Source organism: Phyllostomus discolor, chromosome 3 (genome assembly GCF_004126475.2).
Source record: "Phyllostomus discolor isolate MPI-MPIP mPhyDis1 chromosome 3, mPhyDis1.pri.v3, whole genome shotgun sequence".
NCBI classification, from domain to species: domain Eukaryota; kingdom Metazoa; phylum Chordata; class Mammalia; order Chiroptera; family Phyllostomidae; genus Phyllostomus; species Phyllostomus discolor.
This window is the reverse complement of record NC_040905.2, coordinates 42,663,444-42,691,047: the sequence shown is the minus strand read 5'-3', so window position 1 is coordinate 42,691,047 and position 27,604 is coordinate 42,663,444. Positions and strand designations below refer to the sequence as shown.

At 40.1% G+C, this 27,604-nt stretch overlaps 1 protein-coding gene across 5 annotated transcripts; it reads left to right on the top strand.

Moving 5' to 3' along the window:
* The first annotated feature begins 945 nt into the window (after positions 1-945).
* On the top strand, positions 946-27,604 carry CCDC125 (coiled-coil domain containing 125). 5 transcript variants are annotated; one of them, XM_036020358.1, is made up of 13 exons: positions 2,496-2,769; positions 3,922-3,988; positions 4,917-5,278; positions 7,850-7,908; positions 9,368-9,454; positions 10,704-10,781; positions 11,505-11,590; positions 15,042-15,124; positions 17,737-17,852; positions 18,627-18,734; positions 22,312-22,486; positions 26,096-26,226; positions 27,270-27,604. In XM_036020358.1, the coding sequence occupies exons 3-13, from the start codon at positions 4,957-4,959 to the stop codon at positions 27,555-27,557; spliced, it is 1,533 nt and encodes a 510-aa protein (XP_035876251.1). In that variant the 5' UTR covers positions 2,496-2,769; positions 3,922-3,988; positions 4,917-4,956; the 3' UTR covers positions 27,558-27,604. The 5 variants fall into 5 exon arrangements, 4 of the variants coding, with proteins under 4 accessions (XP_035876250.1, XP_035876251.1, XP_028387882.1 ...); XM_036020357.1 differs by lacking the exons at positions 2,496-2,769; positions 3,922-3,988 and adding an exon at positions 949-1,167; XM_028532081.2 differs by lacking the exon at positions 2,496-2,769 and having other exon boundaries at positions 3,906-3,988; positions 4,946-5,278.

The following is a 27,604-nucleotide window of genomic DNA, read 5'->3' as shown; positions in this document are numbered from 1 at the left end:
TGGAGTGAAGTTTGAACCCAGCCCTCCTGAAGTCAGGCCTTCTCTGTTGCACATCCTGCTACCTCCCTTGTTGTCAGCACTGAATGCATTTAAAACTAGTCCAATGGAATGTTAGTAATGTGTTCCAAAAGTCAGGTTTGATTTGACTGCATTCCATATGAATATTACTATTAGTATATAAAAAATGGGAGGGTACACAGCCAACAATTCCTTAAGTTACATTTTAAAAATTAGTAGAGCATAAGACTATGTGAAAGCTTAGTATTATGTCCAGTTCTGAATAGCGGAAAGGTGTTCCCATGACCCCTATTACAAGGTCTGTCCGGAAAGTATCCAGCCACTCACTATGAAAAATGGAGACATTTATTGAAGAAGATACAAGATGCAATAAACATTGTACATAGGACAATGACACCTCAGTCCCCTTCAATGTAGGCACTTTAGGACCCCACACAGTTGCTCCCAATTGCCACCAGCTGCCCTGTCGTATTTTCCTGAATCTCTTCAATAGTCTGAAATCTCTTCCCTTTCAAAGGTGATTTTAGTTTTGGGAAAAGCCAGAAGTCACTAAATCTGGGCTGAGTCACCTAGGTAATTTGGTCTTTTGCCAAAAAACCATGCATGATACGTGATGCATGATATATGATGATACACATTGTTGTGATGAAGCTGCCAATCACCAGTTGCCCAAAGCTGCAGCCTCCTGAATCATCCAAATAGTTTCTGCAGAGGAATGTTGAAACTTAATGCAAAATTTGATGCAGATTTATTGCTCTACTTGCTCAGTAATTTTGAATGTGACAGCCACACAGTACACATTCTCATTCAATGGCATCTACCACCCCCACTGACTAGTACAGTGCAGTCATCATTGTTCATGCATGTGCATTCCAGTCTACTCTCCTTGGCTGCCAGGTTACATGGATGTCATGCAAACTGTTCTTGTTACATTAACAATGGCTGGATTTTTCTGGACAGATCTCATATATGGCACATTAAAAATATTCTTAGCTAATCCTGTGATTGCATATTCTTTCCTCTTAATTGCTTTTTTTCTTTGTGTTGACCAATTCTATTTTCTTCACTGATGGCTGCCTAACCGTGACCACACCTTCCTTAACAGAGATGTGAAGTTGCAATTATAAACAGGATTCTGCTGCACTAAAGGTAAAACTCAGCCTATAATGGTGGTGGGTATAGGAGGCCAAATATATGGTGATGGGGATAATCTGACTTTGGTGGGCACACAGTGCAGTGATCAGATCATGTATCATAGAAGTGCACACTTGAAAGATATGTGATTTTGTTAACCAATGTCACCCCAATGAATTTAATTTTAAAATTTACATAAAATAAAATGCATCATTGTGAGTATACAGTTGGATTAGTTTTGACAAACCATCATTCGAGGCAAGATATAAGACTTTTCCATCACCCAGAAAAGTTCCCTCATGCCCTTTGAAGTTTACCTTCCCACCCCAGGCAATCATTGTTCTATTGTCTGCTATGAATATTAGTTCTTCCAGGATTTCATACAGTACTGTGATTCTGTGGTTAGCATAATATCTGTAAGATTCACCTATGTTATTGCATTTATCAGAATCATTATTTATTGGTAAATATATTCTATTAGATGGATGTACTGTAATTTGTTTTCCTGTTGATGGACATTTGGGCTGTTTCCAGATTGGGGCTAATTTGAATAGTGCTATGAATATTCATGTCCACATCTCTATATGAACATATTTTCATTTCTCTTGAGTAAATACCAGGAGCACAATTCCTGGGTCTCCATTGGAAAGAAACTGCCAAACTTTTCACAGTGTTTGTACCATTTTATCCTCCCACCAACAGTGTACGTGGATGTCCATATCCCAGCAGCACTTGGGATTGCCAGTAGTAGGTGATGGAATGTCATTGTAGTTTAAATCTACAATTCCCTGATGACTAATGATGTTGAGTGTTTTTCCATCTTTGTATCTTTTTTTATGATGAATTATTTAAGATCTTTTAAGGGCCTTTCTTTTTAAACATTGAAAATATATGGTACTTTGACCTAAAGCGACAGAAAACACTTCATACATGATTAAGTTTATTTGGCACCTGTATCTGATTTTAATAGTGGAAGAATAAGAGAGATTGCAGCAAAAAGTGAGATTTAATTATTTTTGAGGAACAGATTTTTTAAAGTCCTTATAAATAGGATATTTAGAAAAATATGTCAGATAGATCTGTTTCATTTCTTTCTTTCCTTTGTATTTCTTTTTAGATTTTATTTATTTATTTTTAGAGAGAGGGGAAGGGAAGGAGAAAGAGAGGGAGAGAAACATCAATGTACAAGAGATACATTGACCAGTTGCCTCTTGCATACCCCCAGCTGGGGACCTGTCCCATATCCCAGGCATGTGCCCTGATCTGCGACCTCTTGGTTCTCAGGCTGGCTCTCAATCCATTGAGCCACACCAGCCAGGGCTCCTTTGTATTTTTAATGAGTCTTGTGAAAAGGATGAAACATTTCTAAATAAGTACAGCAAAGCAGCGGTTTTGAAACAACTGGTGATGCAAGTCTGTCTTAACTGCACTGTGTGTACTAAGCTGAGCATTTCGACTACCAGGTGGGCCACTGTTGCCAGGTAGGTGCCAACAATGGTCCTCAGACCAGGAAGGCTCGGTTATGATTTCTCTGTAGATTTTTACTTGGAGATGTTTTCTTCTAGGAAGAAGGGCAGACAATGAGCCCCAAGGTATCCAGTGTGGAGCCTTGCTGAGGTGACTGCTTTTCTTTTTCTACCCTAGAGGCAAGTTGGTTTCAGTGTATATGTTTCTTCCTTGCTTTATTCTTTTATTAAACAAGTACTTGAGCACCAATTATGTCTCAGTTTTAGGCACTGGGAATCCAGTGGAGATAGGAACAAGTAAAAACTTCTGCTCTTGTGGAGCTCACATTTGTCTTAGGGCCATCTAGAGTGGGTTTGGACTCTGGTGGGGGAAAATTTTCAGGGTGCCCTACCTCTTGAGAGGCATCCAGGTCAGGCTGGAGCCATCCACAGCTTCACCGGGCTCCCTCTTTTGTACTACCTTCCCTTTTTTAGTGGCATGATTTGAAAAATGAGGGAAATATGGAGGAGTGTGTTAGAAGGTGTTAGGGTGATTGGGGACATGGGCTGTGAAAGAATTCACAAGGAGAAGAAAGTGCAGTAGGGAAAGGTTTTTATTTTCACCTTCCCAAGGGAGGGAAAGGCCTAGGTGTGATGTGCACCAGCCCCAGCCCCGAGGGGGGTCAGGGCTTTGAGTGTATATCCGGAAACGGGGTGATTGTAGAGCAGGATGTTAGGCTGCAGCTTGTTTCAGTGTCATCTTTGGGTACAGGGTCCAGTCCGTGGTTGTGGTCTGGTATGTCCTGTTTCCCGGGTTCCTGGAGCCTCTGCACCTTCAGGGTGCTTCCAGTGCATCATAAAATGATGAGGGTCAGTCATGCTGTGGTCTAGCCAGCTCTGGGAACGAGGGCCTGAGAAAGTAAGTGGCATTTGTCCTAATAGGAGTGTCCAAACTGCCACCCGAGAGCCACATGCAGCCCAGGATGGCTGTCAGTGCAGCCCAACAGAAAATCGTAAATTTACTTAAAACATTATGAGGGGTTTTTTTTTATTGGTGACTACATGTCTCAATTTACTTAATGTGTGGCCCAAGAAAACTCTTCTTACCTGGCTGGCAAAGCTCAGTGGATTGAGTGCAGGCTGCGAACCAAAGTGTTGCAGGTTGGATTCCCAGTCAGGGTGCATGCGTGGGTTGCAGGCCATGACCCCCAGCAACCGCACATTGATGTCTGTCTCTCCTTCCCTCCCTTCCCTCTCTAAAAATAAATAAATAAAATCTTAAAAAAAAAAAAAATAGAATAAAAGAAAACTCTTCTTTTTCCAGTGTGGCACTTCAAAGGTTGGACAGCCCTGTTGGAAGGTCATAAGTGTGAAGGTGAAAGATAAAGCAGGTAAGTGGGACAGGGAGAAGTCTGCAATTTTAAATAGGGTGTCAGGAAAGGCCCCACTGAGAAGGTAAGACTAAAGGAGCTGAGGAATAGCTGTGCATCTGTCCGGGGAAAGAGCATTCACTCCGCCCGGGCAGGGCAAGGTGAGCACAGAGCTCTGGGGCAGGAATGTCTGACAAGGTCCAGAGCACCCGGGAGGCCAGGGCCATCAGCCTGAGGGGCTGGGGCAGTGGGGAGCCTATGACATTTAGCCAATGAAAAGGCTTTGGTATTTGCTCTGCCTTCATTTCGAAATAGGTTGTGAACACAGATGCAATCTGATTTTAGAAAGAGAGGTGGGGCACCTTCCTCCCTCCCGGCTATCACTGCCCCATGTACAGAACCTTTACTAACAGCGTCTGCACAGAAATAGCAGATGAGACGCCTGTGGCTGTAGGAGAAAGGGGAAGAGGCCCCGGCACCTGAACTGGATAAAGGGCTATGAAGGGGCAGAGGCAGAGTGGTCTTAGTCTTTGGAAGTCTCATTTTTCAGAGACTTTCCTGAATTTTCTATAGCTCTTAGGCTTGTGAAAACGGAACCCTTTCCTTTATAAGCTTGTGTATCAAGAAGGTTCTGTTTCCTTAGCCAAGACGCATCTGCTTTATTCTGATCAGTAGATTACTGCATTAAGTAAAAGCCTTTCCTGTTTCCTTACAATTCACTGCATCTTTGAAATAAGCAGTTGGAATGTTTCTTACCTAACAAGCCTGAAATGTTGAGTTGGATTGCGTCTGTGTGCTGGTGCTTCTCTGGAATAGTCATGCCCGCATAACACAAATATGAACGTTTTCTTCCCCGGAAAACCCAGCTTTCTTTCACTGACAGTGTTTTAATAGGTAACCGTTTTAATAGGTAATAGGTTTTAATAGGTAATAGTACTCCTAACTACAGGTAACCGTTTTTTCCTTATGTTCAATAAGGCATCTGGCTGATGAACAGGGTGGCGAGGCCTCCGGGGCCAGCGGGGGCGCAGGCGCAGGCGCAGACCTGGGAACCGGAGGATGACGATATGGCCGAAGGCGATTTAGGGTACGGCCTCGGAAGAAGGCCTGGCGCTATTTATGAAGTGCAAATTTCACCTTTATTTACATCTAGAAAAAGATCAGATGAAAGGAACTCTAGCCCTCCCCCATTTCCAGGAAAGGGGGAAGAAAGAAGTGGTGCTGTTTTTCAATATTCCAGGCCTAAGGGCTTGCAAGATACACACCCCGTCAGGTCCAGAACCTGCCGTTACAGACGACAGAGCAGCCCCGGTAAGGACGCCTGGTGCCCTCTTCCTCCTCCTCCTCCTCCCCTGTGAATTTTAGTGCTTCCACCCTTCCAGCACATGGAAATGGGTCACCAGAGTGGATTTTAGAAATTTGCCTTTCTTCTTTGGAGGTTGGTGATGTAAAAAAAGTAACTGATGCTTGTTTCCAAGAACTGTTCAAATTGTGAAGTACACTATTCTGTATTAATAATAGTGATATCAGTACACAATTACCTACCTTGCTTTTTTGGTGACATAGTGGTATACTTCATTTACTCTTTATTTCTTATGCAACAAATATTTATCGGGTACCTATTAGGTGTCTGGGACAGTTCTAAGCTCTGCGAGTAACATCACTGCAAAAATAATCAAAGGCCCTAATGTCATGGAGCTTGCACTCCAGTAGAGGAGACAGAAAATAAACCCACAAATCAGCAGCTGTATAACATCAAGTGGTGTAAGTGAAGGGATGGTGAGTGAGTGGAGGGCCTGGGGCACCACTGCTTTAGGCAGGGGTCAGGGAAGCCTCTGGAAGGAGGTGACATTTGAGCGCTCCAAGCCTGGTGCTTATCTGGGGGAGGAGTGTGCCCCAAAGAACACGCATACTTCTGGTTATCTTAGGGATGTTATGAAATTCTCAAAAATTATCAAAACAAAATTAACCTCAATTTACTGTAATTAAAAACAGATTATCCCACACATTAAGGAAAGGGTAAAATTCAGAATCATACTGTGATGGAATGACACAGCTCCGAGGGGCCTGGGGACCAGTGGGTGAGGGCATGCCTGTGCTGTGGCGCAGCTCTCGTGAGGCTGAGTCTTCTGTGATCCATGTTGTAAAACATCCCCCACCAAGGCGGAACAAATGCAAATTAGAACAACACAAAAGTAATTTAGGAAACCTGGCTTCATATTTACAAATGACTGTTGTAGCTGGGGATCTGTCCTCATCCCTCAAAATCCTTGAAATTAGAATGGGATTATTTACACATTTTTCTTCCAAGTCCTTAGAGCAGGGGTGTCAAACTTATTTTCACCCGGGGCCACATCAGCCTTGCCATTGCCTGCAAAGGGCCGAATGTCATTTTGGGACTGTATAAATGTAACTTACTCCTTAACTAGGGGCAAGGAGCTCGGCGCTGCCACCAGGTAGAAACAAGGTCCCGAGCTGGACAAAACAAGGTGGAGGGCTGGATTCAGCCCAAGGGCCTTGCATTTGCCACCTGTGCCTCAGACAGAGGGTATACACTGTTTTGCAAGCAAGATGTTGAAAACCGAACACAATGCTCAGGTGCCTTTGTAAAAACATGGGGAGAACACTGGGATGGAAACAAGATGTGACAGTAATAGGATGAACTCGTTCTGTTGTCTAATGCACTTTTGTCTTTTTGTTGAAGTTGACCTGATTATAGGTAAGAATATTGTGCGAATTTCCTAATAGGTTATTTCCAAATTACCAGAAATCTAATGGTTTAAAACAACACAGATTTATTACCTTACAGTTCTATAAGTCAGACATAATAAACAGGGCTCACTGGGCTAAAAGCAGGGTGCCAGCAGGACCACATGCATCCTGGAGGCTCTCAGAGAGAAGCCTGTGGTCTCCTTCCTCCATCTTCAAAGCCAGAAATGGCTAGTCCAGTCTTTCTTGTGCTGCGTCAGTCTCACAGTGACTCTCCTGCCTCCTCTTTCACTGATAAGGACCTGTGAGTACCTTGGACCCACCTGGGTAATCCAGGATAATCTTCCATCTCCAACTACTAATTCAATCCCATCTGTAAAGTTCTTTTTGCTACGTATTCACAGGTTATGGGGGTTAAGATGTGGACATCTTTGGGAGCCATAATTCTGCCTACCAATAAAACAGAACTTGTCATTGTCAATACAGTGTCACTTTGTCCCTCTTTGGAATGCCGTATCATCAGTGTAAAAACATGATTTAGGTTTGTCTTGGATACTGGCATGTTGAGGAAATTTCAAAATAGCAAAAAAAAAAATTGTTTTCAGAAAATTTGAATATCCTTCAAAATATTCTTTATTTTTTTCTTCATTTACTTCTTTTCATCTTGCGTGTAGTTTGCCACTTTAGTGATTGTTATTGTCTCTGAGACCACAGTGAAAATGAAGCCCTGAGAACTCAGTTTCTTGTCTCAATTGATCACACTGAGGAGAGAATAACTGAACTTACAGGAGCCTTCTAGTCATTCTCTGTGAGAAGAAATTAAATTCAGGTTATTTCTTAGCTATTCACATCACTGTATTGATCACACTTAAGCCAAATACCAGAATTTATTTATTTCACTCACCAACATTCCTTGGGTTTTCTTGTATTGTGTTTGTATGTAACTAACCAGTTTATTAACAAGTTTTATTTTAGAGTCTTTTTAAAAAGTCTCTTTATTCAACATGTGTGTCTTCATTTGTGAAACATTTTAAGCTACTTATTTTTATCATTATTTGGTTTATTACAATTCTTTTCACTTTGCAATTTAGGGGAAATTGATATTTGATAATTTGTATTTGACAAATATCTTTATTTAGCTAGTTAAAGAAAATATGTTTTTTCCCCTAATAGATTCTAATTCAGAATTATCAAGTGTAGAATTAAAGCAACGTCTTGAGGAAACATTAGAGGTAGGTACTCTGGCAAATATAAGAATGGTCTTGTGAATAGAAACCCACTGGCAAATATTTGGTTTAAGTAGTGCCAAACTGTATGGAAGGCCAATGTTGGCTGTCCAGGTATTCTCCATGAACCACAGGATAAACATGTGGGCTGCCCTCCTCAGGTTTGTATCCTCCTCATCTCTCAAAAAGGCTGTTTATGTAAACATGCCCCCCAGTTCTCCTTTTGCCCCTAATCTTCACTTCTCCAATCTCCTGGAGAAATAGTTATCACTTCCTTCCATGTGTCTCCGCTGTATACATGGCCAGAAAGAACCTGACTTAATTTAACCTCTTTGAGATCAGAAGGCCAGAAAGTATCCCAGAAAGTATCCCAGGTGGTCCAGCCTGTTGGGCCTGTTGGGAGTAGGTGTTTCTGTGAGGAGCACCTGTCCTGTGGGAAACAGGAAGCCCTTCTTAGTGTATATCCATTTTAGTATATGTTTGTGACTCTGTTTTTTTAAAGATTTTATTTATTTCTTTTTCGATACAGCAGAAGGGAAGGAGAAAGAGAGGGAGAGAAACATCAGTGTGTGGTTGCACCCCCTACTGGGGACCTGGCCCACAACCCAGGCATGTGCCCTCATTGGGAATCGAACTGGCAACCCTTTGGTTTGCAGGCCAGCGCTAAATCCACTGAGCCAGCCAGGACTGTCTGTGACTCTTTGAAAGCTGCTGTAACAAAGTACCACACACTGTGGGCTTAAACAACAGAGATTTATTCTCGCAGTTCTGGAGGCTAGAAGTCCGAAATCGAGGTATCAGGGGGCCATGTTCCCTGAGCGGATGTGAGGAGGATTCTTTGCCTCTTCCTAGCCTCTGTCAGTTGTCCCCAACCATCCTTGTCCTTGGCAGTCCTTAGCTTGTGGCTGCCTCACTCCAGTCTCTAGTGTTTTATGGACTCCCCTGAGTGTCTGTGTCCAAGTTTTTCTTGTTTTATAAGGACACCAGTCATTGAGTTGGGGCTTAGCTTAACCCAGTCTGATCTCATTTTAACTTAATTACATCTGCAAAGACTCTATTGCCAAATAAGGTCACATTCACAGTCCCAGGAGTTAGAATATGAACATTTCCTTTGGGGGGGACACAGTTCAACCTGTAATAACTACTGGAGCTATGTGAATGGTCATGCGATTATTTTATGTGGTCTAAGGGTTTTCTGCCCCTCATATCCTAGGCTGTGTGGCCTAGGTGGGTAAAAGCAAAAGATTTGGGCTTTGAGTTACAAATAGCACTTGATAGTGAGGCTCTCAATTTTGGCCTGTCTGGTCCACTTATAGAGCCTGTAGGAATTTCCAGCCTCTTTTATAAGGTCAGAGTGCTTTGAGTCAAACTGCATTTTGAGCTTACATGTAGACTGTTCATCAAATTGAGCATTTGGTGTTGCACATCTTGCAGATAAGAAGACTGATTTTATTTCTTTCCTCAGGAGGTAGAAATTTTAAAAACTGAACTTGAGGCATCTCAAAGACAACTTGAAGGTAAAGAGGAAGCACTGAAAATCCTTCAAAGCATGGTAAGAAGTTGTTTGACAACTTCTGTCACTTTCACATTCCAATACTAGTTCATATGGTTTTAGCTTTTAAAACAAAAGCAGCAGTGCTTGTTATAATTCCATTTTTTTTGAAGTTTAGATTTTCTAACAGCTTTATTAAGGTATAATTTCCATGCTACAAAATTCACTTGTTTTAAGCATGCAATTCATTTTTACTAAACTTAGAGTTGTGCAACCATCACCACAATCTTATTTTAGAATGTTTTCAACACCCCAAAAAGGAACCTCGTACACATTAGCAAGTCACTCCCTGTTTCCATCCCTGATCTACTTTCTGTCTTTTATAGATTTGCCTTTTCTATTTCGTATAGATAGAATCATACAATGTGTCCAAATTCTTTTAGTTTGCATGTTTTTGAGGTCCAAGCATGGTGCTGCATGTGTCAGCACTTTCTTCCTTTTTTTGCCAACTCGTGTTCAATTGTACAGATGCAGCACGTTTTGTTTATTTTGTGTATCTAGTCACCAGTTGATGGGCTTTTGGGTTTCCACTTTTTGGCCATTCTGAATGAGTGTTTTTGTACAAGTCTTTGTATGGAAGATCCTTTCATGCATTCTTACCTTCGTTGGGAAAGAGCCAAACCAAGATCTTCTGACTTTTGAACTATCAAACGCTCCACAAAAAAGCTGTCTCTGTGGAAATTCTCATCTCAAATTAATTTTCTATTGCCTTAAAATAAAAATGTGAACTTCAGCCCTGTCCAGTGTGGCTCAGTTGGTTGGAGTGTCATCCTGTGCACCAAAAGGTCATGGGTTAAAATATATGTGTGTGTGTGTGTGTGTGTGTGTGTGTGTATTTGAGAGAGAGCGAAAAACGTTAATTAGTTGCTTCTCCTATGGGCTGTGACCAGGAATTAAGCCTGTAACCTTTTGATGTGCAGGAGGACACCCCAACTAACTGAGCCACCTGGCCAGGGCCTGTAAGTTTGCTTCCTGGTCAGGGCATATACCTAGGTTGCAGATTTGGTCCCCAGGGGTGCATAAGGGAGGCAGCCTATGGGTGTTTTTCTCTCACGTTGATGTCTCTTCTCTTTTCCCTTCCCTCCTCTCCCTTCCCTTTCCCTCTCCCTCTCTTCCTCCCTCCCTACCTTCTTCTCCCAAATTAATAAATGTATCCTTGAGTGAGGATTTAAAAAAATGTGAACTTCATTATGCACATGGGAATAATTAGAAATTTAATTTATACTGATACAATTTTTATTTTTCTTAGGCAATACTTGACAAAGCCACAAGTCATACCCAGGTGGTACTTCAAAAAACTATGGAACAAAAGAGATCCTTGGAGAAGGTATTTGTATTTTTAGCTTAGACTTGTTTAATCCAAAAATCTTTCTAATAGAATTTCCTTAAAGGTCACCTTACTAATGGATAGGTCATTTGTGCATACCTTCTGCTAGGTGTGCTTCAACTTTATTTGGTTCCTTCCCTTTTGAAGTTTATAATCCAAAACAAGTGTCAAATGGGCAGAGAATTAAGGTTTCTTTTATTTCCCCTTTTTAAGGTAGTAGGAAGCCTGCCAAGTTGACACTTCCTATTTTTCTTCTTTTCTTCCTCTGCTCCCAGAGCCTGCCTCTGATTTCTGCCCATCTCATCCTCACTGAAGAGGTAGTTAGGAATCGCCTTCCAAGGTCATGTGCCTACTGTGCCTGTTGTACCTGCCCTTGATGGGGTGGCCTTGGCTTCAGACTTCCAGGAGAGTATTTTGTTCATGGAGTCCACATGGGTTGAGGGTGGGGGTGATGAGAAACGTAGGTTTGGACCAGCAAAGTTTTAAGCTAAGCAATTTGAATTTCTCCTATAATAAGTAAGCTTCAGCAAAGCTCTTTTGAGTGCTAAAGAGGCATGTTATATGGGTTTACAAATGTCATAGACTCTTTTTGAGCAGTGATTAGTGATTTTTCCCTCTTTATCCTATTTCTGTGAAATGATTAGATGATTTATTTCAGCTATTCACAATATCCCAAAGTGATTTTGTAAAATTTTCCATGAAAATACTATTTTCTTTCTATAGGAACTAAATGCCTTGCAGTGGAAAATAGAATTTGATCAGAATAGATTTAAAAATATAGAGGAATCTTGGACCCAAAAGTATGACAGGTTTGTATATTATTATTCCATCATTTTTCTTTGCAAATCTTTCAAGTGTGTGTAATTCAAATGTAGCTTAGGCTTTCTTCTTCTCTGAGCTAACTGTAAATATTATAAAATTCTTATTGCTTATCCATTGGCCAGTTCCATGTCTTTGTTAGTTCTAATTTTCTTCTTAAAAATATAAAATATAAACAATATTCTCAAATACAGTATAAGAGTCATTGCTTTCCAGGTTATTTGAGCATTGGCACTTTTTTGAAACAAAAATTTTTTGAGCAACTCTTTCATTAGTGTGATTTTAATAACTTTAAATTTTAACGTGTACTTTTTATAAGATCTGTCATTCAGAAGTTGATTTGATACCTTGGGTTATAGATGGCTTTATTACCTAAATTTTAAATTTATTATTTCCTAACTTCTAGTTTGAGATAAATTGAAGGTTTACAGGAAACTTTTAAGACAATACAAAGAATTCTTATATAACTTTCACAAAGATTTGCCCACATTTTGATCTTTTACCACATTTGCTTTATCATTCTTTCTCTTTGTAGTTGAATATATAGATATAACTTTTTCTGAACCGTAAGAGTAAGTTGCAGGGACATTCTCTTTTAAAACCATAACATAATTATAAAAACCAACACTGTTTATTAATTTATAGATCTCATTTATATTTGCCAATTATCCTAATAATATGCCATAGCAAAAGAGAGGAAAAAAATTTCCCCTGTTCAGAATCTAATACAGACTCATACATTGCATTTGGTTGTCAAGTCTAAACTTTACTGTCCTTTTCTATGAAGCAGTTCTTCAGTGTTTCTTTGTCCTTTATAACTTTGGTAGTGTTTGAGGAGGATAAGCCAGTTATTTTGTAGAAGGACCCACCATGGGGATGTCTGTGCTTCCGGATCAAATGCAGGTTACCTGTTTGGGGCAGGACTGCCACCAAAGCAATGTTCTATTCTCGGTGTATCAGATGAGGAGGCGTGAGATGTTGCTTTGACCAGTTCCTAGGAGGTGAATCTTGATCACTTGGTGTGGGTGTGGCATCTGCCCTCCTTCTACGCTGCAGTCACGATTTCCCCCTTCTGATTACTGAACATTTTGTGGGGAGGCACTTTAAATTATGTAGATATACTGTTACTTGTCACACTCTCACCCACTGGTTTTTACATCCACTGATCTTTCTGCCTGAAGCAGTTGTTACCATGATGGTTGCCAAATGGCAACTTGGGAATTCCATCATGCCTTCTACAAGTATTAGCATATTACTATAAGAAACAAGTTTTCCTTTCCCTATTTTTTTTGTGTATATGAACTCATGGATTCTTGTATTATTCAGTGAATTAAAGCTATTACTATCTTAATTTCTTTCGATGCCTAAAATTTTTCAACTTTGGTCAATGCGAGTACCATCAAACTGGCCTCTGTGGCTTTTTGACACCTTTTTATCATTCCTTTAGCACTTTCTTGCTTTCCAGTGCAAGACACTCTAGACCAGAATGCATACAATATTAGGTACTTCTTAAGGAGCCCTTGATCCTTTTAGTGGGGAATGCTGTTTGGAAGTCAAGGGTTGAGCACTAGGTAAGCTCATTGCCACCCGGGAGTCATTGCTAGAAGGTCCTCTCAAGGAACAGAGCCAGAAAACACACACACACACACACACACACACACACACACACACACACCTTCTTCTGTCATTTCTCTGCCATCTGTCATCTCTCTGCCATCTGTCTATTTAGTATCCCATCTGTCAATCTACTGAAAACCCTGAGTTCATACCCATTTTCCCACATGTTTTAGCTTTGCCCCTTCCCACATTTATAACTCCCATAGTGAGAAACCCAGCTCCTATTACCCAATATATTTACTTATTTTTTCACCGTAGACTATGCAGAAAGTAGCTTTAGAACTGCTATATATGCCATTGTGAAATCAAATCTACTAACCAGAGTCCAATACTTGTATATAGTTTTTTTTAGCCTTAGGGAGTTAAAAATCCTGTGTTCAAAAGTTACTAGACAGTTTCTTCTTTTTTCTCTTTAATATGGTTATGTGATTCATTTAAGATAATGTGTTTCAGTTTGTATGCTGTTTTAAGGTTCTTTCACCATGCTTGTTGACTTACGTATTATGCTTTTGTTTTGAATCCTCACCTGAGGATACGTTTATTGATTTTAGAGAGAGAGGAAGGAGAGAGAGAAGGCGGGAGGGAAACACTGATGTGAGAGGAAAACATCAATCGGTTGCCTCCTGTATGCACCCCAGCTAGGGATTGAACCTGCAACCTAGGTACATGCCCTGACTAGGAATCAAACCCACAACCTTTTGGTGTATGGGACGATGCTCCAGCCAAGTGATTTAAGTGACAGTTTATAAAGTAATTTATAAAGTAACTTAAGTGAATCTAATAAAATGTTTGTGTCTGAAGAATGTCCTCTCATAACCTCAGAGCCAATTAGAATTCATTTGGAAACTCGTCTAGAGTTATTGAGAAGTGGTTGTATTAACAAAGTTGCTTTATTCATCAAGGGCTACACACATCTTGTGTTAGAACCTGATTTCATATTGTATTCCTTTGTTAATCGTAGAAACAAAATGTCTGAGATTTGCACTTAGTTTTAATTGGGAAGCTTTAACTTCAAGACCACAGTTTTAATGATCTGCGGCCAGTCCTGAGCACAGCATATAAATCTTGCCCAAATATCACTACAAATATCTTGACAAGTATTTTATTTAGTTATGAAATGACCAATCTGTCTGCTGGTTTTAATTTCAAAAAAAATTTTGTACCTTGGCTGGTGTGACTCAGTGGATTGAGCACCAGACTGTGAACCGAAAGGTCACCAGTTTGAATACCAGTCAGGGCACGAGCCTGGGTTGCAGCCAGTCCCCAGTTGGGGGCATGCAGGAGGCAGCCGATTCCTATATCTCTTGCACAACGGTGTTTCTCTTCCTTTCTTTCTCCCTCCCTCCCTTCTCTCTCAAAAAACAAAATAAATAAAAATCTTTAAATTAAAAAAAATTGTCTAAGACTTTGATGTTGGGCAATTTAGGAACTCATGTAAGTAATTCCAATTTTTAGTCAATAGAAAAAACTCCGTATGTATCTTTTATGCAGGATTTTGAAGGTAGCCTTCATATGTTGGTAGTTAAATGGTTACTAAGTTGAATTAAGACGTAAGTAAAGAGAATGAGTATCTAAATGGATGACTGATAGGTATTTCTGGTTCTGATTCTTTCTCAGCTAGACAGAAAGGTTTAGAGTATGTTCAAAGCCTTTCCACATTCCTTTAAATTGTCTTTATTTTATGACACATATAAATTCTAGACTGTTTTGAAATAGGAAAAATTATATTTAAGATTTTGTGCTCGAATTATGGGATTAAAATGTGCTTCTTAGTTAAGTACAAAGTGCTTATGTTTTGGTTATGTGGAGGGTACTTTTTTCCAGGCTCGACTGTGAAAGCGCAGTCCTCAAAGAAACTTTGAAACTAAAAACAGAAGAGATTAAAATGCTGAAGTCTGAAAATGCAAGTAAGTAAAGAGTGGTATGTTAATGGTCTTTTTAAAATGTTACATTAGAAGATTCATTTTATACAGAATGTCCTGTGCTTGGAACACACATATCAATAGAGACAAAGTGTGAGTGTGTCTAAGTAATAGATTGTAAGGATAATAGAAAAAAATGCATCATTTAGTTTTTTTTAAATTTAAAACTTTTTTTAAAAAGGTGAAATTCACATAACAAAATTGCCATTTAAAAGTGAACAATTTAGCCCTGGGTTGGTAGCAGTTGGTTAGAGCATCATCCTGATACACCAAGGTTGCGGGTTTGACCCCCCAGTCAGGGCACACACAAGAATCAACCAATGAATGCATACATAAGTGGAACAACAAATTGATGTTTCCTGCTCTCCTTCTCCCCCATCCCCCTCTCTCTAATTTAATACATTTAAAACAGTGAACAATTCAATTAGTAGTTATAAAATAGTCACAGGAAAGTAAGTAAAGCATAGGAAATGTAGTCAATAATACTGTAATAACTATGTGTGGTACTAGTTGGGGTACTGGAAATATCATGGGGAACACTATGTAGGGTATATGATTGTTTAACTACCAAGCTGCACACCCAAAACCAATACATAATAAAAAACAACTTTAAAAAAGTGAACAATCCATAACATTCACAATATTGTGCAGCCATCTAGTTCTATAACATTTCCATTCCTCCAAAATAAAACTTCAAACCTATTCCTCCTTTATCATATGGATTTTATACTCAGTGTAAAACAAAATGGTACAGTCCCTGATATTTGAGGAACCTGAGCAGATGTATGTTTTATTGAGACACTAGTAGGAAAAGTTTATAATTGTATAGTTATTTAACAGCATTTGCCTTCAAAAGTATTTTCTGTGACTTTTTCCCTAATACAATTATTCTTAACTTTCAAGATATTATTTTTCTCATTAAGAATTTGAAATTTAAGCCCCAGCTGGTGTGGCTTAGTGGATTGAGTGCTGGCCTGCAAGCCAAAGGGTTGCTGGTTTGATTCCCAGTCAGGGCACATGCCTGGGTTGCAGGCTAGGCTCCCAGTGGGGGGCATCCAATTGATCTCTCTCCCTCTCTCTCTCTCTCTCTGTCTCTCTCTCTGTCTCTCTCTCTCTCCTTCCCTTCCCCTCTCTCTAAAAATAAGTAAGAATAAAATCTTTTAAATTTTTTAAAAAATATTTTTAAAATATTAGTAAAAATATTTTTAAAATTTAAAAAGAATACTAAAGTGTTTAAAGAATGTTAAGGTGATACCAACTTTTTATGAAATTTTGAGGAGATGTTAATTCTTCCTTCTAAGCAGAAACTACTTTAAAGTGGTGGCTTAAAGGGGACAACATGAGCTCTAAACCAGGTCCTGGGCCTGAGAGAGGCACTGTATGTGGTGTAGTTGAGTGAGCTGTGGCAGTGCCCCTGGTGGGAACTGCACATGCACGGGGCTTCCTGGTGCCAGTGATTGGAGCAGGTGCAGACTTCTCCTCTGTGAGGCTAGTTCTCCAGGCAAAAGGTGCTCATAACCACAACTCCTCCCCTTCCTCCCTACCCCCCAACCCTGCAACAAGAGGGGAAAAGTTACTGTTTTCTGCTGTCCAGTATGTAGCTGGGCCCTTGCTCTAAATGGTCTGCGATCCTCTTGTGAAAACTCCCAGTAGGAAACTGATGTGGACATTGGCTTGTGGAGTCCGTGTGTTGTGGCTTTGATGAACAAATGCACACGGACTACAGAAGTCCTGTGGAGAAAAAAGGACGGCATGGCCACTCTCTAAGTGAGAGAGAGGGCCCCGACCCCTGCCTGGACAGGCTTTTATTGCTTTTCTGGGTACATTGTGTTGAGGATGGTCCTCATTTACTATGCACAGGTTCACTGTAGGTGATTACCTTTTACAGATAACAAAGGAAAGAATGTTGTCAATTACTTCAAAGAGAAGGATGTTGCAGATCAAGGGGAAAGTGGTTGAACTAGTTACATTTTCTACTTGGGGGGTTTAGATTTTAGGAAGTTACTTTAAAGATATGCAGTAAACATTTGCTGCCTCAATGCAGGGTGAGGGAGTTTTAGCAAAAGCAAGCCTCAAAGCAGCCTAGGTACAATGCAGGCCTGGTTTCCCACGGGAAAGCTGATCTGTGGGCTCAGTTCCTGTGTGCCGACTTGCACCTGTTGGTTTTTCAGTAGGTCTGGGCTATATTCGCCGTGCCACAAGAGATGGTTCCCTCCCTGTAGGAAACTCTTAGAGTTTGGATAGCTGGTATATTTGACATAATACAATGTATGAGACCCCATCATCTGGTTGTCTCACTAGCTACAAAGTGTCTGAATAATTTGCTTTGGCATGCTTTCCCTTTGAAAATGCTACAAATTTCCCAAGAGTAAATGAAGACCAGACTTTTGTTGCAAAATTAAGATACACATTAGAGATAATAACATTTTAGATACCCACTATTCTATCAGATTTTCTGGATGGGGCCAAATTTTGTGGGCAGCGCCTGTTGTATATACATTGCTTATAAGAAATGAGGATAGACATTGATGTAACAGGATTAGGAGAGGCTACAGTTGGCCCTCACAACTAACACTGTCTTATATTGCCCTTCCTAGGTTTGAATGGACAGTATTTGGAAGCCCTTGCTATGCTTGATATCAAACAGCAGAAGATGGTTCAGGAAACCACGTGCAATGATAAAAGTGACTTTACAGAGGCTTCAGGTCTTGAGGTAGGTAAGCAGGTATGAAAGCTTAGCAGGATGGAAATTTTCTGCTTTCCTTTCCGCCATCACCATCTGTCACATGGTCTGGGACAGCAGCATACCTACTAATTTGAGACTGAGAGACCCATGGTTTGCCCAGGGTTGTTCTTGTCTTGCTGGTACCATACCTTTCATGTGTGACATTCTTGGACATTAAGGGATATGCTAGCCACCTCCTTCCTTTTATTCCTTATTTTTATAGGTTTAGCAGAAGCTATGTTAATAGGGTCTCACATTACATAATCATAGACATTTTTACATGAGTGGCCAGACGATTGTTTTTCTCATCAACACTAAAATTTAGTAGTTTCTGAGAATGCAACTCCCCCTGACAGGAGCCGCCAGTGATGAGTGCTGGCCAGCAGGGCCAAGTGCGGGCACAGGAAGTCCACGCTGTGGATGTTAGTACTTAACTTCATTAGGTCAAGTTCCCACCAAGGATTCAGAACTATATGAAACTCTGCCAGGTTAAAGGTGAAGCGGGAGAGTGAAAAGAAGGAAGGTAGAATTCCAGTATGTTTTTGTTCCAAGTAACATCCTTTCCTCATTTTCATGTAATTAATCTTCACTTGGATCCTGAAACCCTGCCTCAGCTTCCTTCTGTTTTTGTTTTCCTTTCCAGTTTCTTTGAATCAGATGCTTGACTAGAAATGTGCATGGGTATGTGTGGGCATGCCCCTTCATTTGTGCCCAGCTAAACTGTGCAACACTTAGTAATGGATAATACTTTTGGATTTCAAGCTTGCAGTCCTTGGAGCCTGCCTTTGTCATGGTCCCGGAGGGAGCCCCTGTTCCTGTGCTAAAATGGCGGCGTCTGCTCAGAAAATGCTTCTTCAGCTCAAACAGGAGGTAACAGTAAAAACCTTTGGTTTCATTTCTCTATTTTATTTATTTATATTTAGAGAGAGAGGAAGGGAGGGAGAAAGAGAAGGAGAGAAACATCAATGTGTGGTTGCCTCTCATGCACCCTCTACTGGGGACCTGGCCTGCAACCCAGGCATGTGCCCTGACTAGGAATCAAACTGGTGACCGTTTGGTTTGTAGGCTGGCACTCAATCCACTGAGCTACACGAGCCAGGGCTTTTTTCTCTATTAATAGTAAAATAAATGGAAGTATCTGCAATTACTAGCTCCACTTTAGTAAGTATTGATGATGGAACTTACACGTAATTTTATATAATGGCATGAACTTATAAACTATTTTATTTACATGGTTCCAGAATACATATATTACTTGGCACGACACTGTAGCCACATAAAGTTGTTTCCCTAAGATTGTAGTTAATATTTCCTAGATTCTATTGTTTTTGTTTATACATGGCCCTAAAATCACTATATATTAGAGTAGCAATTTTCAACCAATGTGCCCCAAGAATTTTTAAAACATGCAATAATGTGCCACAAGAATTTTTAAAATGTGCAATACCTGGCAATGAAACTCCCAGTTAAAGATGGAGGCATAGGTGGACGCACTGTGCCTCCTCGCACAACCAAGATAGGGACAACAACAATTTAGAAACAGAATATCAACCAGAACTGACAGAAAATTGATCTGAATGGAAGCCAGATAACCAAAAAGTTAAAATAGACACTTCATCCAGACCGGTAGGAGGGGCAGAGGGGCGGAGACGGGGAGCCTGGCGCAGGTTGCAGCTCAGAGAGCAGAGAGCATTGGGACTGGGCATGTAAGGCATCAGGGCGCGCAAGACCACAGTGGGTGGACCCTGAGTGTGCAAGTGGCAGACCTAGTGAGGCGGTGTTTGTAAAGCGAGGCACTATGCGCAACCCAGAAACCCAGCGCTGGGAAATAGAGCCTCGGGACACTGATTGAAAACACCTGTGGGGGTTGAGGCACAGGGAGAGACTCCCAGCCTCACAAGAGAGGTCCTTGGAAAGTCCCACAGGGTGCACAAGCCCACCCACACGGGAATTGGCACCAGAGGGGCCCAGTTTGCTCGGGGGAAGCAGCGGAAGGGACTGAGGTCTGACAGAGATCAGAGCAAGTGCCATTGTTCCCTCTTGGACCCCACGCCCACATACAACATCACAACTCAGTGACTGGGGTGCCCTGCCCTAGTGAACACCTAAGGCTCTGCCCCTCATACGTAACAAGTGCGACCAGATCAAAGGGGAGGGGGGGAGATGGCTCAAACAGAATTGAAAGCCTCTCAACCAGTACTTTTAAGCTACCAAGAGATAGCTAACCTATCAGATGCACTGATAGGTCCACTGATGCACTGGTGATCAGGATGCTCACAGAGTTGGTTGATTTTGGTCACAAATTAGGTGGAAAAATGAAGGCTACAATAAGTGAAATGAAGAAAAATGCACAGAGAACCAATAGTGATGGAAAGAAACCTGGGTCTCACATCAATGGAGTGGACAAGAAGGAAGAATCATACAACAAGAAAAAGAATAAAGAAATAATAATTCAAAAAAATGAGGAGAGGCTTAGGAACCTCCAGGACATCTTGAAACATTCCAACATCCAAATTATAGGGGTACCAGAAAGAGAAGAGGAAGAACAATAAATGGAAAAGTTATTTGAACAACTAATAAAGGAGAACTTCCCCATTCTGGCAAAGGAAATAGACTTCCAGGAAGTCCAGGAAGCTCAGAGAGTCCCAAAGAAGTTGGACCCAAGGAGAAACACACCAAGGCACATCATAATTACATTAGCCAAGGTAAAAATGAAGGAGAGAATCCTAGAGGCAGCGAGAGATAAGGAGACAGTAACCTACAAAGGAGTTCCCATCAGACTGTCAGCTGATTTCTCAAAAGAGACCTTGCAGACAAGAGGGGACTGGAAAGAAGTATTCCAAATCATGAAAGGCAAGGACCTACATCCCAGATTGCTCTACCCAGCAAAGCTTTCATTTAGGAAGGAAGAACAGAAAAAGTGCTTCTCAGATAAGGTCAAGTTAAAGGAGTTCATCATCACCAAGCCCTTATTTTATGAAATGTTAAAGGGACTTATCTAAGAAAAAGAAGATAAAAAACATGTATAGTAAAATGACAGCAAACTCACAATTAGTAACAACCACACCTAAAACAAAAACAAAAACAAACTAAGCAAACAACTAGAACAGGAACAGAACCACAGAAATGGAGATCACATGGAGGGTTAGCAACAGGGGAGTGGGAAGAGGAGAGAGGGTGAAAAGGTACAGAGAATAAGTAACATAGATGGTAGGTAGAAAATAGGGGGAGGGCAAGAGTAGTATGGGCAATGTAGAAGCTAAAGAATTTATGACACATGGACATGAACTAAAGAGGGGGAATGTGGGTGGGAGAGGGTATACAGGGTGGAGGGAAATGAAGGGGAAGAATGGGACAACTGTAATAGCATAATCAATAAAATATATTTTTAAAAAACATGCAATACCTATTTAGTCAGAGACACTGACCTCTTTTCCCTTAGACTGTCAAATAAAAATCACAACAGCCAACATAACAATAGCCATCCAGTGTGAGAGAATCAATATTATACCTATTTTTGTCAGATTTGCAAAAAATATATTTTTGGTGTGTCACAGAATTCTAATAATTATATGTGCCATGAGATGAAAAAGGTTGAGTATTGCTGTATAGAGGAAAATGTGCACTTATGCTTAAAGTCACTAGGATCCTTGATACTGATTAGCAGGGAGATAAACATGAGGCTTATTAGAAAAGCAGCAAGGTACTGTGGAAGGAGTGTTTGCACTAGCCAGAGGGAGGTTTCAATCTTAGAGCCATCATTTTCTAGCTGTATGGCAACGGTAATAACTAGTTTGGAGGGTTGTTGTAAAAAATAGAGGAAGTAGAATATGTTTAGTGATGCCCAGCATTTAGTCGAGTGATCACTGCCATTATAGTTAGGCTTTAATAACAAATACGGTGCATGGACCATAATTTTAAAAATATTTTACCTTTATTGAAGGTATGGAATTTAAGGTCTTCAGACTATGTAGAAAAGCTAACAGCTAAACATGAACAATTCACTGGGAAAAGCATAAGATCACACAGATCAAAGTCAGGGTCAACTATATGTAGGAGGTATCTGAAAGATGATATTCTAAATTATTTTCAGTGGTATTGTCTGGAATAGCCAGCCCAAGGCAGTGCTGAAAGGCAGCCTTTGGTAGCGTTCCTTCTCCCTAGTTGGGAAGAACACACACAGGGCCTGTGTGGGATAATGGGGTCCGAGAGTTGAATTAACAGAGAATTGAAGTCACCACAAAGGACTTTTCTGGTATTCTAGTTCAGAGTGGGCAGTCACTGCAAAAGAGAACTGGCAAATATTAAGGCAGATAAAATAGACCAGACACAGACTACCAGACCCATGCTAGGTGAGAAGATTGCATTTGCTAATCTGACTTAGCATTCAGGCAAGAATCATTCTGGTTTTTCCTCTGACATCTCTCAAACTTTCTTTCAAAACCAGCTGGAACTTTTGCAGAAGAGTAAAGAAGAAGCATACATAATGGCAGATGCATTCAGAATTGCGTTTGAGCAACAATTAATGAGGAAAAATGACCAGGCACTAAGATTAACACAAATGGATAAAGTGTGTAAAAAAGAAACAAAATGGATAAATTGGAAGCAAGTTAAAGAGGATGGTAAATATGAACTATAATGGCAATAAATCAGGTGTAATTTAAGTTATTTTTGTTTATAATTTGATTATGCACATTTAATATGATGGATAATATAATTGAAATTTTGCATATAGTTGTGATTTATTTTAAAATTTAGTATCTAGGGGAAGAAAGGGGCCACTGAATGTTACACATGCAGATGAGCTATTGGGAGCAGCAAAACCATGAAATAACAGGAAAGTCTTTTCTAGTGCTCTTCTGTCTCATTGAAACAAGACCACACTTAGTGGAGGAAAGAATAAGAGTACTAGACGGTTAAAGGGAAACTGCCAAGAGGGAAGTAATATTAAAAATGACAGTGAAACTCACATTAAATGTATCTAATTAAACTTTCTTGACATGCATGATTCTGGAGGAGACATTTTAGAGTAGAGGAAATATCTTAGGTTGGACAAATTAATAAAATATTCTTATAATAAAACAAGTTAAGGTTTAGGTTTACAAGCCTATCAGAAGTTCATGGCCATTTTTAAGTATTACTGTAAATAAAATATATGAAAATGATATGAGAAAATAAAATTACAGTTGAAGTAGGTTATCCAATATACACAAAGTAGCTGTTTTAAAAGAAATTTTAATTTAAAAGGTCAGTATCAGTTTTCATTGATCAATATTATTCAGAATTCATATTGTTTCAATTTAAAATGTCAATGTGAAATCATTTATCAGTCAAGAAAGATTAAAGTGAAGTTTCTTAAGAAATTTAAATGTGTTTGGTACTAAAATTCTGAGATGACTATATTTCCAAATATTTTATAATATGTTAATATCCATAATCCTTAGTCCAATATATCTCATTTTAAGGTAAACTTCAGCCCTGGCTGGTGTGGCTCAGTAGATTGAGTGCCAGCTTGTGAACCAAAGGGTCTCGCTGGTTTGATTCCCTGTCAGGTCTCATGCTTGGGCTGTGGGTCAGGTCCCCAGGCGGGCATGTGAGAGGCAACCACACATTGATGTTTCTCTCCCTCTCTCCCTCTCTTCCACTCTGCCTAAAAAATAAATTAAATCTTTAAAAATAAAAAATTAAAATAATAAAAAAGATGACCTTAAGGACTAATAAGCATCTTGTAATATTAAATATGAAACTTTTAATAGTAGATACCTATTTTATTTTAAATTTTTTCTTTTTAAATAGTACATAATAGTAATAGTATATGGTCAAGTGTTGTGAGTTTAAGATTCATTGATTAAACCTTACTCATCTCTTTGCTGAAATAGTAAGAAGGGATAGTAAGAATGGCGATAAAGAAGAACCATGAACATGAGTGAAAAAAAGATAAAATATATATTTAGATGATAAATATATATTTAGAGTGTTCATCAGATGGAAGTCAGGGCAAAAAAGGAAAATCTGTTCCTAAACTCTCCTCCATAAAGAGGCATTCCACATTGTCCTGAAGTTAACTTACTTATAAAAGTTTTTGTGACATGAGACTTACAGAGGCCATTATGCCAATATAATGGCTAAGTCCTCGACAGTAATTTATGGTAAATACAAAATCAATATTAATACGGCTGTTTTCCATAATAATTCCTTGACAAAAGCATAAGGTATAACTTCCCCATCCAACTCAAGGAACGTGATTTTGCCAGGGAAATAAAATTCATTCCATGCATTTAGCCTTTTAAGAATCAGTGGGAAACATGAAGAGTATCTAGTTCTACGTGAACAACAAATGTGCAGGTGGCCTCCCTCAGGCATCCCGCCCCTCCTCTCAGCCACACCCTTCACGGCAGCTGGGCTGCTTCCAAGGCACCCTCTTTGACAGTAGGTTTAGCGTTCTGTGTTGTTAATTGAAGGCAAATCCATTTGGAAATCTATCTGGTTTGTTCTGATGGAATGTAGGGAGAAGAGTGATGAGAGAAAGAAGGAGGGAAAAGAATGGTTAAAGTGATCTTATGAAAGCTTATCACATTTTGTCACCTGCATAGAAGCCTCCCCTGCCCCCTGCTATGCATGGAAGTTGGCCATAAGGATAGTGCTGTGCAGACAAAGCTGGGTTTTTAAGAGGTAGATTTGTATTCATTTCAGCACTTGAGTTTGTACTCATTTTATATTCCAGAATTCCCACCTTTCTTGGCTAGTATTAAGACTCAGGGACTTTTCCATAAAAAATACAATTTGAGAGGTATATCTCCCAATCTTTGTTTTCTGTTAAGGCACTGACAGACTTAGAAGCAGAATTTAAAGAACTGATTCATCTCTGAAAAGCCTTTACAAGTCCTTAAAAGTTTCAGTAACTCTTGACTGAGTTTCTTAGTGACAAGATTTTGATTCATTTTACTAGTATATTTCCAATAATCTGAACCAGTATAGGATGATTATTACAGATTGTTCTCTGATGTGTGGTTAACACTTAAGCCATCAGCTTTTCTTTTTGAATGGCAGCTTAGCCAGGTTCTGAGTGACAGGTTATAAGCCTCGTTCCTTTTTTGAAACTGCAAACAGAGACAGGTTGTTCACTCATCAAAGTTGCCAAGGGCATCGCTTGTCTGGCGTTGTTCACCTGTTGCCACAGCTGCTCGTGGAAGAGGTCAGGTGTGAGCCCCAGTCACTGCGGTTGATCTGCTCTCTCTTCTCCATGAGACTATTTACCAAGCATTTCAAAAACAACCTTGACATTTTCTTTGTATAAATCTACAAATTTTGCACTTTGTAGTATAAATTGCATCCTTTCTATGGATGAAGCAGAACATTAATGTACACACTTCAGGATGTGGACTTTCAACATCATCAGTACCTGGGCTAGGTGCTTTCACAACACATTTTTTTTTTTAGGGGCGGGGAGAGTAATTACTACTTTAACCATTTGTAAGTAATGTTAAGCACATTTACAATGTTGTGTAACATCACCACCATCCATTTCCAGAACTTTTTCATCCCAAACAGAGACTTTGTACCCATTACTCTCTAACTTCCCACTCTCCTCCCGCAGCAGATGCTCTGTAATTTAATGGCATGGCAACCCTGAGGCATAGGTACCGATACTCTTATTCTAGAGCTGAGGGAGTGAAGCTCAGAGCTCTTGTCCAAGGTCATGCAGTTAGTAAGTGGCAATAAGGATTCAAGTCCAGACCTTTCTGACTCTGAAGCGGAGTTTGCATGGTTCAGAGGCCACCGGCCTGTAGAGGTTTTTTTGGGTCTTTGTATTATTCTCAAATAATGTGGGTCAAGTGGCTGACGTTTAAAATTGGGAGATATCACATACAAATCTGGATTGCTCTGCTTCCTCTGGAAGACTTCGATGATCTGCTAGCATGGGCTGAATTCCTTCCCGTGGGGCAGCCACTGTGATCTGAGGAGCAGCGACAGAATGTGACAGAATGGTGGGGCATTGCTCTGGGTTCTCACTGTGGCCCTCTCTCTGCATTTGCCATCCTGGCTGTAAAGCCTGAGCTCTCCCCACTCTGCTGTGCTGCCTGACTTACTCGCGCTCAGGGTCTCCTGAGGAGGACACCTCCTGACTGAGGAATGCAGTAACCGTGGTTCATACTTACCTCTTTTCCTGGAAGTTCACATCAGTGAGTGTCTTTTTTATGTCTCAGCTGGGTTTTCGTGTTCAATTTTAGGATTACTATCACAAAGGACGAAGAAGACCTTAGGGCAGAGACTGCTGGGGATGCTTCCTTTGGAAAACAGTTCTAAGAGGACTGAAGACCAGCATAATCCTCAGGAAGTCTTTAAGATGCTAATAGATTTGGTTGGTATCTTTGCTTTCTTCTTGTTAGGGATGGTGGTTAAGCTAATCTTTTTGCTTTCTATTAATTCAACTTTACCACTCTACATTTGCCTCTTATGCCCTTTCCCCAGACCCTCCTCCAGAGTTACAAGCCCGATCTCCTTAAACTCTCAGCATGCTCTTCCCACTCCCCCCATCCGTGTTCTTCCTGTGCACGTTTAAAGCTCCACCTCTGAAAAGGGGGGCTCCCCGTAATTAACTCCCAGCATCTCTGTCATCTGCACTTAAATAAATAGTTCATGGCAAGGCCTTCTCTTTACTCAGGAATTTTTAAAGTAGCCATCCACTTCCTGACACATGACCCCAAGCTTGAACTCAGTCCTGTTATCCCCATTTCACAGGTGACTGAAGACTCACATTATATGAACATACTTATCTATAGGAGAGTGTTAAAGTTATTTATTTACATATAAATATATAAAAACAATGTTAAATATAGGTAATTTCAACATTCTTTTACAGAGGTAAGTACAGGTTGATTTTATATATTTATATATGTATACACACATATTTATACATATATATGTATACACACACACACTCATGTATATGTATTTCTGCCTCTTCTTCAGATGACAAAACTTTCAGCAGTCGTTTTCTATTCTTCCTTTAAAAAATATCCTCAAGCCCTGGCTGGTGTGGCTCAGTGGCTCAAGTGCCTGTCTGGGAAACAAAGGGTCACCGGTTCGATCCCCAGTCAGGGCACATGCCAGGGTTGCGGGCCGGGTTCCTAGTAGGGGGCATGCAAGAGGCAACCACACATTGATATTTCTCTCCCTCTCTTTCTCCCTTCCCCTCTCTCTAAAAATAAATAAAATCTTTAGAAAAAAAATACTCTCAATAACATATAGCATAATGCTTGGGAATCAGTGGACACCTAATTAATTTATTCATGCTGATTGACTTGACAGATTGGAGAATGAACATTTTGATAAAATACTTCTGACCATAGCTCTGTATCATTTATTAACTAACTGGCCTTTTTTAAATCTCTGTGCATGTAGCTGAACGATAAAGAAGAAGCTTTGGCTCATCAAAGAAAAGTTAGTTACATGCTTGCTCGGGCATTGGAAGACAAAAACGCAGGCTCAAAAGGGAACAATGACAATTTCCCATTAAAATGCCGCCAGCAGAAAACTACAGAACTCTCTGTTTTGCATGATCCTGTACCTTCAAGTGTTCAAATTTTTAATTCTCTGGGCTGCATATGTCTACCCCAGCATCTTCATACAGGTCAAAATGACACAAGAACTCTAAAAAGATCCCATTCTTTGCCATCAAATATGTTTTGAAGACAAACCAGGTGAAATTAGAACCAAGAACTGTTTATATCAAGAGA

Excerpts from the sequence above, each read along its gene's own strand:
- CCDC125 (XM_036020357.1), top strand. The coding sequence starts at position 4,957 with ATGAACAGGGTGGCGAGGCCTCCGGGGCCAGCGGGGGCGCAGGCGCAG. Across the intron at positions 18,735-22,311 it reads TTCTTCAGCTCAAACAGGAG|CTGGAACTTTTGCAGAAGAG; the intron begins GTAACAGTAAAA and ends TTTCAAAACCAG. Across the intron at positions 26,227-27,269 it reads TTAAGATGCTAATAGATTTG|CTGAACGATAAAGAAGAAGC; the intron begins GTTGGTATCTTT and ends CTGTGCATGTAG.